The following is a 13,328-nucleotide window of genomic DNA, read 5'->3' as shown; positions in this document are numbered from 1 at the left end:
CTTCTTTTTTCTTTTTTTGTGATTTCCTCATACTTTTATTCCTAGATGGAACTTCTTTTGATCTGGTTACCACTGTACTTGGTTTTTGCTTTTCTTAGTTATGTGATGTGTGTGTATTTGCCTGTTATGTGCATGAATGCAGTAAAGCGGAAATCTGTCTGCTTTTGTTAGTGTCTCCTGGTGATAGAACTTTCAGAATTCTTTTAAATTTAATTTTCTAGTCTTTACTAAATTAAGCTAGCAGAATATATTGTTTTACACTTTTCAATTTCTGAAACAATTTTTTCATACTGTTTTTTCCTTTGTCAAAGCTTCATGATATGAAAAAAAAAAAAACCACTTCACGTTTCATAAAATAATCTGTGTGGGTCACTTTTAAAAAATCTGATGGATTTACTACCTGTACAGTAGTTTTTATTGACATTAAAGATGAAGGGATTGAATTCTCTGTGCTTAATCCCAAGGGCTGTAAGCCTAGTAAGTGTATCTTTTTAACTAGAGGAATCTTTCTTCAAGTTTGAACGTGTCAAGGACTCCTATTTTTCCTTTTTTATTTGTGTCACAGCATTTATTTGGCATGAAGATAAAGCAATATAGAGACTACTGCAGAATATGTGGGTAAAGCAATCCTGTCAGGATTTCTGAATTAAGGAATAAACACAAAAATATGTGCTTATAATAGGATATTTGCTTATAATGGGATGCATGCTTCTGTGTGTCAGTGTGTTATGAATTATAGTAATTGCATGTTCTGAAGAGTTCTTAGGAAATGACACTCCCGTTTGGCTGCATACACTCTATATGCTTGTTTAAATAAAAACAAATTTAGTCCACAGAGACGTTTTCCAGCACACCCAAGGAGGCTGTGTTCTATTCCCACTCGCCTGTAACGGTTGCAGATCACACCATTCGGATGAGAATTTCTTCTCATGTGGCCTAGAGCACCACCAGTGTCTCTGGCTTCTGCCGCGCTCCTTTTCCTCCCCCTGCTTTTTCCCATCTTTGGCGTACAGTCTCGGCTGTGCTAGTACCACTCTTTCTGGAGCTGTGTTGAACCAAATCTGGGAGCTCCTCTGAGTTAGAGATAAATAGAAAAAAACCCAACGCCACCCCCCCCCCACCCCCAGCAAAGAAAAAGTGGCAGGAGTGGGTTAAAGCAGCACTTACTGAAAGAAATCCATGTAAAACGAAGAACCTTGTATAGGTTCCTCACTTGAAATCCTGTTAATTTAAAATCCCTTTGAAAATCTGAGCAATCAAATTAGGTGGAACTGTCTCAACCAGACATTATTATAACCACCTAATAATCATGTTTTTCTTTTAAAAATTTAATCCCTAAATATTGATTTTCTTGAATAACTCATAGTATTTGATACTGAATATGAACTTTCAGTTGACTGAAATACTCATTAAGTCTGACTGCGACAGCAGTCTTTTCTATCTTTTCTTACTTACTGTGTGTATGAAATAATGAGTTTAAAATATTTCACTTGCCTTGTTAGTTAGCAGTAGCTTTTTCTGTTGTGAAGCTATTAATATTTGTTGTTGATACACTTTTAAACCTACCTCTAAACAGCCATAATTTCTGTAGAGGTATATGATCTTCTGCAGATTGCTTTTGCAAATGAACACAGCAATGATTTGGTTTATGCAGAACAATTAGTCCAAGTCCTTCAGTTCCATTTAGTCCTATACATTCCCGTATGCCACATATACGCTAGTTTTATGTACCTATGCTATTTTTGTGTTATAGAATGATCTCTTGCTCAGTGTGAAGCCATTTGTGCTGTAAGCAGTTCACTCTTTTCAGTGTAACTGCAGGAGTGCGAAAGCATTAAGCAGTAGGATTTTAGGGGTGTTAATTTAATCTTTTAAGTGTCGTTTGTGTGCTGTTTTCTGCAACAGCCTTTTAAAGCGGTCCGTATATAGCCATCAAAAGAGCTGTTGTGATGAAAAGCAAACAACCTTGAAGTGTCATAAATGATTTTAATCTCTCTGAATTTGTCTATTTAATGTAGGTAGAAATTTTAAAGTCAAAAAGGACTCCCTAGGAATACGAATTTTAACAAACAGGGAGAAGATTTAGCTGATTAAAAATTCATTGACAAAAGGCAGAACCATCAACATTTTGTGTTTTTAAAATTAGTCTGTTAACACCAAAAAAATGGAAAACCTGCTGTTCTGCATGAGTATCTGGTTGTTCAGTAGTCCAAGAAATGCATACCCCTGCCATTAGCCCTTCAATATTTTTATTCTGTTGAACTGGATGAGTAAGGATTTATATATTCTTAATATTTCACACAGTCTTTCCGAAGTTCAACATTACAGAAAGTATGAAATGAGCATGTGATATATGAAGTTAAGAGTTATTTGGCAAATTCCTCTATGGACTGGGAAAATGTGTTTATTGTGAGACACTATTTAAAAGCCGTTCTCTTTGTTCCCAAGCAGGCCCTTCCGAAACATCAGAGATGGATGAAAAAATTGCTCTTGCAAAAAGTTACACAGGTAGATCTTTTAGTTGTATTTTTCTCACATCTGTTTTGGAAATTGAATGTGTGAGTTTTACTTTTCAAGGCTCTGCTTCCTTGATTTGAAGTAAGAGTTAGGATATTGGAACTTAAACTTCAACAGAAATGAAAATTTCAGTTGCCTTAATTTTCAGGTGTCCAAGTAGAGACACATATAGAAGGGAATCTCATTTCTTTCTTTTCTAAATTCGAAAAGGAACATCAGGTTGATCACTAAAGCACTAGTAATTTGTGCAAGTTGATATGTTTCTCATGAAATTGTTTCGTAGTTGGTTATAAAGTTTAATAAACTTCTGCTTATGTATTATGAGTACAACTTGATCATTTGTTTCAGCTGTGTGTGAGGTGAATCGGTATATACAGAACAAAGTATATGGGAAGTCTGCGTTTAGTGGAAAGAATTCCTTACTGTATATGAACAATATGTGAAACAAACTTACTCCAAAATTGTATGGTTTTTTCAACTTCTTACAGTCTGTATTAAAAATACTGGTTTGCCTACTTGCAAACGCTAGAAAATACTAATCTGTATTTCAACCCGTGAATTTCTTTATAAGGTCAGAGTGCTCCTGCTGTCATGAATTTAAGATTCAGAAATTGAGCCTTCTGTATGTTGTTCATGTGAACATTATTGTTCTGGATTTTTCGCTTACGAAAATCCTTGCTTTGAATAGTCAATGTTAAAAGTTCCTTTTGTATTTTTATGGTATGTTTTTTACTTTATATTTATCTAAAGGAAGCCACCAGGGTTCCGATTGCAGTGAAGGAACAGATGTGGAAATACCGGTAGAAGGTTAGAGATACGAAATGTTTTTCATGAGAATAATTTTACATCATTGGATATTTTTTACAGAAATATTTTAAAAGATGGCACCTTAATTAAAGTTGTACATCTTCTCCAACCATTCTCTTTCCACATTTCCACAAGGTTGGCTTTTGGGTTTTTTGTTTTGTTTTGCTTTTAATCTCCCAAATCATGCCACTCTGTGGCTTACTATAAGCAAGTTGTGATGGGAGTCGTCATTCTTTTAAATCATGAATTGCATTTGTAAGGTGCTTGTGACCCAACATTTAATGCTTTGGCACGATGTTAAAAGTACGTCATTCTGCAGCTAGTTTCATTCTAAGCACCTGACTCTCAAACCTGAGTCGTGAGTATTTTTTGGATGTTAAGGCCAAGTTATGCTAGCAACAATACTCATTCTTGCAAATCTCATTAGTTTTGCTTTGAAGGTACATATCACCACAGTTAAGGGCACCATTACATGAAATTTAAAAGCATTTCTCATGATAAAGGAGAATAAAGTTCTTTGCTCTTGCTGACTGCACTATTAACTCTACTTATTTGGGAAGAAATAATCTAGGTACTTTGTTTTCCTAAGCATAATGCCATGAGCTTTGTGCCTGACCATGTAGAGAAAGCCTGGGGAAAGGGAAGTGTGATACAAAATGACCGAGACTCTGACTTTGCTTTGGTTTTGACTATGTAGAATTTTATAGCTACAGGTGCTGAGTGTGGCCCTTTGTGTCAGAATATGCTTTTGTTACACGCCCTTTTCTCAAATCTGTTCTCCTTTACAAGTTTCTGTAAGAGATATGCTGAAAGTTGCACCCTGGTTTTGCTGAATAGAATAAACGTGTTGTTTGTGAAGATGAAAAGGTCTGTAGGCAGAGATTAAAAATTGCAGGTAACAGTCTAACTTAAATGTCATTTGTTGTTTAAATAGGCATACAGCGTAGGCAGTCTTGTCTGGATTCTGTAAAATAAAATTATTTATTGCTGATCCTCACTAAAATGAGTTAGAAAGAAAAATCGATGACAATGTTTGGATTTTATGAAGTCTTTGGTGTATATCCTTCTAAATATTATTAAAGAAATATGTATAATAGGCATTTAAAGTTCTTCTGAAAGTTTGTCTGAAAGCTACAGCCTGTGATGCAGAAGATTTGCAGAAATGATTGTTTTCTGCAAAGAAAAACATCAGAGGGATGTACGAACGTATCTTTTGGTGTATATCACTGGGGGTTTTCACTGTTTTTCCCCTCCAGTAACCTTGACAAGACAGTGAAAAGGAAGTGGCAAAATGAACGTGTGCCTGCAATCCCCCAGATTAGCTGTAGCTGATAGATGTGTCTGAGGTCTTAGTGAGATTGGATGAGTGGGGAGCATGGTGTGATTGAAATTCAGCAATCAGAAAGTTAAGGTTAGGTGCATCAAAAGAAATTGTTTTAAACCAAATGAAATCACGTTTGAGAAACTGGAGACAGTGCCAGTGAATGAGAACATTTAGAACTGTGAAGAAGGCTGCTGCTTAGGAGCTGTGTGTATTTACCTAAGGTCAAAAAATACCTAGTGATGATAATACTTTGTTAAAAAAACCTTACTTTAGTGTTTAAACCAGTTGGTTTAATATGACTTAAGAAGAAGTGTCCCATCTGGGAGTTTTCTTCCAGAACTTTGTTACCATCTGCTTTGACATTTTTGCGTGTTTCTCTTAATTATGACTATTTCTCAGGGATTTGGTACTGGACTAGATCGACCATTTCCCAGTCTTTGTGGCTGTTCTTAAATTTCCAAAAATTGTGTTTCTTTTTTTTAAACTTTTCTGATGCTTCTGATGCTTAGAACCTTCAAAAAAGGTTCTAAGTGATCAGTTGATGTGATAGTTATTTTTATGACCATACTTTATGTTCACATCTACTAAAAGACCATTACCTCCTAATTCATTCCCTTTGTTGTGCTTTGCATTTGCTAGTTATCTGCCCAGCACTCACTCTGAATTAGTTCAAAACATCATACTGTGTTTTCCATGAACTAGGTGATATATTTGACATGGTTCGAATATACTACAGTTAAGGTGTTTCAGTAGATACTGCTGAATCTCTACTATACATGACGTCATGGGAAGAACCTTTGAAACGGAGATTCCTTCAGACTTGCTCCCCAAGTGATATCATACTTCCAGCTTACAGAGATCTGAAAGAAGATACTCTTCAAAATGCACAAGCAAAGCATTACTCTGCCAGAATAATTAAAATTTATTCCTTCGTACACCGCTACTTAGTTTTGAAATAGTTTCCAATATAATTAGCTTCACTTTTTTAAACTTTACTGCAGTTAAATGCAAATTGCTCTTTTTCCCACTGAGTATTGATAGGCCTAATCCGATGTATTATGTTGGTGTGGACTGCCCCAACAAAAGCATTGTGATTATGAATTTCCCTCTCATTTTTCACTGTTGGCCTTGCAGCCTGTTATGGAAATCATTATAGTGCAACAACTATGAGTCTGTATAAATGGTAAAGAAATACATCATCTGTAGGGGCACACAGCCGTTGTTTATATTTTCAGTAATCCTTGATAACAAAGGGAAAAATATTTATGATTGTATTAATCCTATTAAGCCAAGAATAAGGAATTTCCTACTGTCATTAACACCAACTCTGCACTGCTGCACACACAATTTAGCAAGTATAATCCCCGCCTCCTTACCCTTGTCTAGAATTGCTTAAAGGCTAATGGTAAAATATCTTTGGTTCTGTTTTTGTTGCACACTCTGCAAAACGTTTCAGTGAGCCGGGGGCTTCTTTGACAAGTGTTAGTTTAAATACAAAATCATGGAGTGTTTGGTTAAAAATCTTTTCTGTCTCCATCATTCAGCAGTCCTGTTTTTCCCCCTTCAGACTCCTCCCAGCACGCCCCTTCAGAAACAAGTGAGGATCCTGAGGTCGAGGTCACCATCGAAGGTTAGTTCTCCGGTTCATTGATTTCAGTCCATTGGGCATCTTTACGTCCAAAAAATGTTTTACAATGCCTGCATTACTTGGCACTGAATAAATAGGATTATGTGCCAGTGTTGACTGCAGTTTGGATCGTGCACTGCTTGGTAAGTCCATATCTAGTCCAGAAGTTTTATAAAACCACAATATACTGAAGCATATTGGACTTACCGGGCTGGTTTTGAAATGATGCATGACAGAGATTTGCATCTTTCACATATTTTTTTCAAGCATTGGTAATGAAGAATACTCATTACTTAACAGCCATTAATTTAGATTTTAAAAAGATTTTACAACACTCATTCTGAAGAACGCGTTGTTTTATAAGCACACTGTATTTATATAAAATTTCTAGCTAACACTAGCTTCTGGGAAGAATTGTACTATAACAGAAATGATGTGTTACAGGTGGTGTAAGTGAAGCTTCAATTTATGTGTCTAATATTGATAAATATGATATAAAAACCTTTATACTTACCACGTCCCTTTCTCATCTAAATGGCACTAAAGCCACTAACCAGTGTCCATGTTGTTTTCATGCTAGGATGTTGGTTGGAAGTCAGCTGTATTTCTTGTATTTGTGAATTACATGTCCTGTAACTGCTTTAAAACACTTCTGAGCTTGGCTTTTGCAATGCTTGCTTCTGGAATGGGTAAGATTAAGACCGCCAAAGTAGCAACTTAGAAATTAGGCAATGCATTTTAGGACACGTTGACACGTCTGGCATTACTTTCACCTTTTTATAATCCAGCAGTAAAATAATTTTACATTACCTCAACAGAAAAGGTAATAAGAGAATAGTCATTAAGTTCTGTGTATATGTAAAGGCCTTTACCACAAAAGTAAATATGCTCTGAAAAGGCTTTCTCTAACAGAATATAATACAACTGCATAGGTGCAAAAGTGTCAATATGTAATATTATTCTTCCTAAGTAAACTATACCCTTGGTGACCTGGGCAGATGCTATTCTGTATGTGAGATTAACTTTCATTTTCTTTGTCTGCTTTAACCATTTCTTTTCTCTAAGGTTGCAGGTATTACTAATTGGACAGTCTTAAAAACTCATTGACTGGCAGGGAAGATAGTGTTTTGGATTGGGAGGTGACTGGCTAAGTAGCAGCTTACTGAAAAATACCTGGGGTTTGCAGTTTTCCCCCTCTGTCTGTTTATGTGTGTGTGAGGTAGGGCTGACCTGTTAAATGAATTTCAGTTACGTCCATCAGTTTTACATTGGTTTGAAACCAGTTTTATCACCTTTGAGCTCTTCAAGATAAAAATTAGGTACTGTGTTTCAAGACTTATTAGTGGAAGGATACTTCCAATTAGATAAAAAAATGAAGTCTATGTCTGCACAATTTATTTCCTGATTTCTTTTGCTGTTGCATGGTCATTTTATGATCGTAAGATGTCCAGGTGTGTTTCAGAATATGATATTGTTTTCCTTAGGAAGTACGGAAGAAACTTTGCTTTTTGCTATCTTATGCCTTGTGCTGGCTCTCTTATGCAAATTGTTCCTACACAGGCCAGTAGCTTTCTAAAGTTACTCCGATAAGTAATTCATTGCAAAATTTAATGCCCTGATAAAGCACAGTTCAATACCTACATTAGAGCTTTGAAATTCAAAGCAGTTCCAACATTGCACATGAGTTCTCTGGATATTAAAACAGTGATATTTTTGTTTCTTTAAGATGATGATGACTACTTGCCCCCTAACAAGAGACCGAAGAACACCGAGTCAGCTAATGAAGCTGCCAATACTGGGAGAAGAAAAGTGAGAGAGTTCAATTTTGGTGAGATAAAAATTAAAGATTATTTTTTCTCTCTGCTTTGTTTTATAAAAAGGTGTTAGACAATTTCACACTGCAGGAGTGAGACACGCCAGCGCGGGTATTCATTTAAGAGCCCAGGGCTTAGATGTATTGCAGCAGTATAATCATCATCATAGGGTACCTCTGTTTCGCATTATTCAAAGTGACCATCTAAATAGACACGGCAAGTAATTCAATAAAATAAAAATAAGTCTAGATTTTTGTCAGCTGATTTCTTGGACAAGAAGATAAGACTGAATTTACTAGTGTGCTGAATTATGGCAAACTGGAGGTCAGGAGCCTGTCTAGCTGGTCTTTCTTGATATGTGCTGTGAACAGTGAAGATGTGCTGAGCAGAGCCGCATTTGGGAAGGTAACCAAATGACTCTGTTATGCTGAGTAGCCTGCCTTGATCCCTGTGGACACACAAACAGTTGGGGTCTTTTTGGTAGTGTTCTTTCATGATACCTGATGTAGAGTTCTCACTGCAGAAGTGCATCCACACACTAGTTATTCTGGTTAAAAGGTACTTCCCATGTGATTTGTTGCAGCCCCATACCTCTCCTTTATTTCTTGTTTTGGTTTGGTTTCTGGGCAGATATCCCATGAATCTGTGTGCTTCTATAAGGTTCTGCGCAATCAGGAATATGTCCTTTGGCACAGTGTTTGAGACGTTTATTAGGAATGCTGGGATTTGAGGTCACTTGAAAAATCCCCATGGAACAACTGCTGACATCTGTTTTACGTGAAACGTGTTATTTCATGCTAATTTCAGCGAAAATGAATAAAACATTGTTGAGAGCTCTGTTCTCAAAAGATCATTAATACTAATAGGCAGTTCCACGTGTAGCATTAGTTAGTTTTGGTTGGGTCAGGAGAACATAACGGCGATATTAGCAGAGGAGAAGATTGAGTGGTTAATACTGCAGAAGCCTTTGCTAGAATATATTCCCTTAGTAGAAAACAGCATCTAAGCTTGGCAGGCCAGCAGTGTTTGAAGGGAATAAACAGTGAGTTTGATTAGACACAGAGAGCAAAGGTAATAAAATATTAGGATGATAAAAGTTTGGGTTGAGCTTGCAATGTTGAAACACCAGTTAAAGAACATCTCACAGCTTACCTGCTCACTGTTGCTTCTGAGTTGACTTGGTAGATTATCTCTCTGGGCTGTTCTTAAGAAAACTTTGCTCTTAACCACCTGCCACGCAGTTAGATTACAGTGTTTTGCAGCTCACGGGTTATTCAGAGATCTTTATTCCTGGGCTTCCTAAATTGTATTGAGGTTATTGCCCCTCATATTCTCTTTTGGGATTCACCTACAGAAAGTGGTATTTCTCTGTGGTGGTGCGAGGTCTGGTTAAAACACAAAATGAATGTAAGAAGCTTTGGAGAAATAGACTTCATTTGTTGTAATGAAAAAAAGAGCAACTGTTGGTAGTTGCAGTGCTGCTGTTTGGACATTTCAGAAGACTTTGCATCTTTGTCTAATGAAGTCTAATATTAGATAATTGGACAGGAGAAAGGAGGTATTTAATTCTATCATGAATAGCTGCAGAATGACAAAGGCACATGCAGTCATAAGACTGGAAAGGAGGTATAGATGCTTGAGAGAGAAATCTGTCTCATCTGATAAGGACTTTCAGTATTTTACATAACACTGATGAGATCCAGATGTTTGATAGCTGTGAGTTGGAGAGACTTCCTGTATGTCTTGATTGAGTCAGAGATCAGGTACCCCAAGTGGCCTGAGAAACAGGGTGAATAATGTGCTGTGCTCTTAGTTTCGTGGAAACAGGAAAACAAAGTGGAAAACAAAATAATTGTAACCAGGGGGAGGAATGAAAAGTCTGGTAAAATGCTTGATAGAAATTGATAATCTTTGGGAAGGGAGGTTGGATTTCAAAAATATTTCTGAACCAGCTATTTAAGGTTAAAAATATCTTTGCTGAAAGGAACTGACATTGTCTGTAAAAATCTCTTCATCTCTTTCCACAACGTTTTTTTGCTTTCTTAGAGATTTTATCAGAAGCTCAGAAGCTTCAAGTTGTGTCTTGCAGTTGTGTCATACCATTTTAGTGGGGAAAAAAGTCCCTTTAGCTGTTGTCTCACTATGACAGTGACGGAAAGTGTGTACAGTTTTTTCCCCATTTTGACATGCTGTTGAACACAGGTTTTGCCAGCCTGCAGCATGCTGAGAGTTGCTGTGTGTTTTCCATTTTATTTCCCCACAGAGTACTGTGTGGCATGTTGATGGGAATAGGAATGTGCTTAGTACCTGAGCATCTTTTTGTGTGCATTGTGCAGGTTGCCCCTACTGTAGTGGATGTTATCTGCAGCATGTCCCGAAGGAGCAGAGAATGGGGCAAATTGAAGAGACTGTGGATGACTGGGAATTTTTCAGGATTGTTATTTAATTGGGATGGTGTTTCCCATGTATCAGAAGATGTATATATAGGAATAGAAGGAAACCACCACTTATCTTGGTGCCTACAGGAAAACTAAACTGCTTTGCAGAGCGTGATTGCCATAACAGAGTATCAGGTTAGCTTTGTGGTAGGTCTTCAACTTTGCTACGTGAGCACGAAGTGTGTGACAAAAGAATGTTTTTACAGTAATTGATCTGAATCAAGGGGTTAATAATGCTGACAATCTGATTAAAAATCATGCCAGTTACGTGATAACCCCTCTGAATTTTGAAATATCTCTGTAGCCTAACTTGGCAGTTTACTCATAGAATACAAAAGTAGCTAAAAAAACCCAGTGTGCTGATCAAATGTGAGCCAGTTTGTGATTTTTCTTTTTCAATTGCCTATTCTCTGTATGTCCATCATTCCAAATAAACATGCCTGTATTATGGTGTATTTGATTATTAATCCCTGTAGCGTTTCCATTGGAGGGAGAGGGGCACAGAAGTAGTTGCTTGAAAATATCCACATGGAATATTTGGCCAGTGATTGTGGGGTTTGGTAACTGAGAAAAACAAAGTCTTGACAACTTAATGGCTCATGTAGGAACACTCTTGTGAGCATGCTAACGAGCAGAGGGAGACCAGGCTGGGTGGGAGCAGCTTCTCCTAAAACTGTAGTGACAACCAATATTCAGAACAGTATTATTTATATACTTTTATATGGTTGCTTTGTAATATGGTATGACATTCTTTCTGGCTGTTCTCCCTCTGACGAAAACCAGCCTGAGTTTTAGAGGAGATCGTTTGCTGAGTCTGCCTCAGAGCTTGATGAACTGAAGGGATCTCAACTCTGTGACAGTTTCCTCTGGGTTGCAATCTGGAGTCACACAGGTGCCTTTCAAAACCCTTGTCCCAGGACCTGTCCATGTGTCCATGGTGTTCACCAGCTCTGAGTAAAGCAGGGTTTCCCCTTTAGGCCAGTAAATTCTGACTCATATTTTCCTGACTCTTACTGGTAAAGCTGCTGTTAATCCATTGTTCTGTAGGTCAACAAAAAAATGCAGTCGGTGGTTGTGCTGGAATCAGAAGGAGCTTCATCTGGCTACACATCTGCAGTTAAAGGGGGAAATATTACAAGGTTGAAGCGACACAGGAATAGAAAACATTGAGCTCACGACATGTTTATCAGCTAAGAAGCTGTGCACTACAAGATAGCAGTAAAAAGGGCGGCAGAAGCAATTATATAGATTTATCCACAAGGATGTTATTTCAAAATATAAACAGGTTAATTGATGTAGGTGATATGCCAGGTAACTAGAATGAAGAGTTTGTGTGTGGATGCAAGGCAGCATGCCAAAACACCCTTTCCCCTCTAAACAAGGTCTTATTCTTGCCCACATCTGAATCATGCTGTCCTATTGATATCCATGAAATTACATTAAAAAATATAAGCTTAAACATGGCACCAAAGTTGTGTACATTTGTCTGAGAATGAATATTTAAACCCCTTTCGATATGGACTCCAAATTCAATCCTCTGTCTTGTCTGATATAAGATTTTTTTTGACAACTGGAAGTGTAATAGCTTGAATGGCCTCATTTTTTGACCTCTGTAGTTACTAGATTCAAGTCGTTGGTGTAAGAAATAAGCTGTAAGTACGCTTGCTTATTAACTTGTTCTTAAAAGGCCAGCTAGCATCTGGTACCATCTACAGAAGAGTTGTGGCATTTTCCTAAAAGTATTGAGATAGTACAAAAAGCTGTGAAAATGTGTACTTTCTGTCACAGACAGAAAATTAGATGTTAAAATTCTGCCATTTAATCCAGCTGTCCATGGAACACATGATTGGATTTGGATAACTTCTGTCTTGCAGCCTGTATCTCCTTTCAGAAATAGGATTTATGGGGATGTTTTGCAACATCAGGACCTGGAGAAATACTAGATTAAGGTAGACGATGGCACAATGCCTCCTGACCCAGATAGCTGTACAGATTTGCACCAAAACAACTTCATGTATTCACTGTAACCTTTATCAAGCTTCACTAATAAAGCTTTTCAGCAGCCAGATTTAGATAACTATCAACAGCGGCTGCAAACTGACTTTACTCCTGATGGGAGTGAGAGCTGCTGACCGAGCCATCAAAGAGAAACCATTTTTGGAAGTCGCTTTAGCGGTTTATGTTTTTTTTTTTTTAAACTTGATTTAACATCTGCACAAGTTTTGGAGGTAATCTTAAACATTTTATTCTATCCTTTTTCTTTCTGAATTTATCCATGTGTTTTAAGGTATAGCCTATACCGTAATCCACAGGCACCTGTACGCAAGTGAGCAGTAAAAGCACACTGCATATTTCAGTTGGTGGTAACATAGATTTTACAAGAGATTCTCAGTTTCATTTGTAGTCTGACATGTCCCCCTCTTTTCTTTGCAGAGAAATGGAATGCGCGAATTACAGACTTGAGAAAGCAAGTTGAAGAGCTGTTTGAAAAAAAATATGGTATGTGTTACACTCCCTTCCAAACAATTCCCTCTAGTCCTTTGACACTGTAAATCACAGCTCTTTGGCATGCATCTTGTTGTTGCCTCAGGAGCGCACCAGTACTGACAGCATCAAAGGGCTAAATACTATTAGAAGACTTAAAACTGGGGAAAGTAGCTTTTTTGATGAGCAGAGTAATTTCACAGTTTGGTGCCTGTGTTTGGCACCTAAGTGCAAAACTTGATTTTTCAGTTGTGCTCAGTTTCCTGGAGCTCCAGTGTGCTCATGTCTTGGGCACCCACATTCGAGAGAGCTGGCCT

At 37.4% G+C, this 13,328-nt stretch overlaps 1 protein-coding gene across 4 annotated transcripts in view; it reads left to right on the top strand.

Annotated features, from left to right (window-relative positions):
* GTF2I (general transcription factor IIi) overlaps nucleotides 1-13,328 on the top strand; it is a 78,325-nt gene that overhangs the window by 34,380 nt on the left and 30,617 nt on the right. For 2 of the 4 annotated variants that reach the window (XM_050908691.1, XM_050908688.1), the window contains exons 10-14: nucleotides 2,449-2,508; nucleotides 3,268-3,324; nucleotides 6,216-6,278; nucleotides 8,002-8,103; nucleotides 12,961-13,026. In XM_050908691.1, the coding sequence (XP_050764648.1) occupies nucleotides 2,449-2,508; nucleotides 3,268-3,324; nucleotides 6,216-6,278; nucleotides 8,002-8,103; nucleotides 12,961-13,026 (348 nt within the window). The remainder of the gene's footprint in view (nucleotides 1-2,448; nucleotides 2,509-3,267; nucleotides 3,325-6,215; nucleotides 6,279-8,001; nucleotides 8,104-12,960; nucleotides 13,027-13,328) is intronic. The other 2 variants (XM_050908689.1, XM_050908690.1) reach the window with 2 other exon arrangements.

The sequence above is a fragment of the Gymnogyps californianus genome, chromosome 20, assembly GCF_018139145.2.
Source record: "Gymnogyps californianus isolate 813 chromosome 20, ASM1813914v2, whole genome shotgun sequence".
In the NCBI taxonomy this organism is placed as follows: Eukaryota; Metazoa; Chordata; class Aves; order Accipitriformes; family Cathartidae; genus Gymnogyps; species Gymnogyps californianus.
Note: the sequence above shows the minus strand (reverse complement) of the source record. Positions and strands in the feature narration are given on the sequence as shown.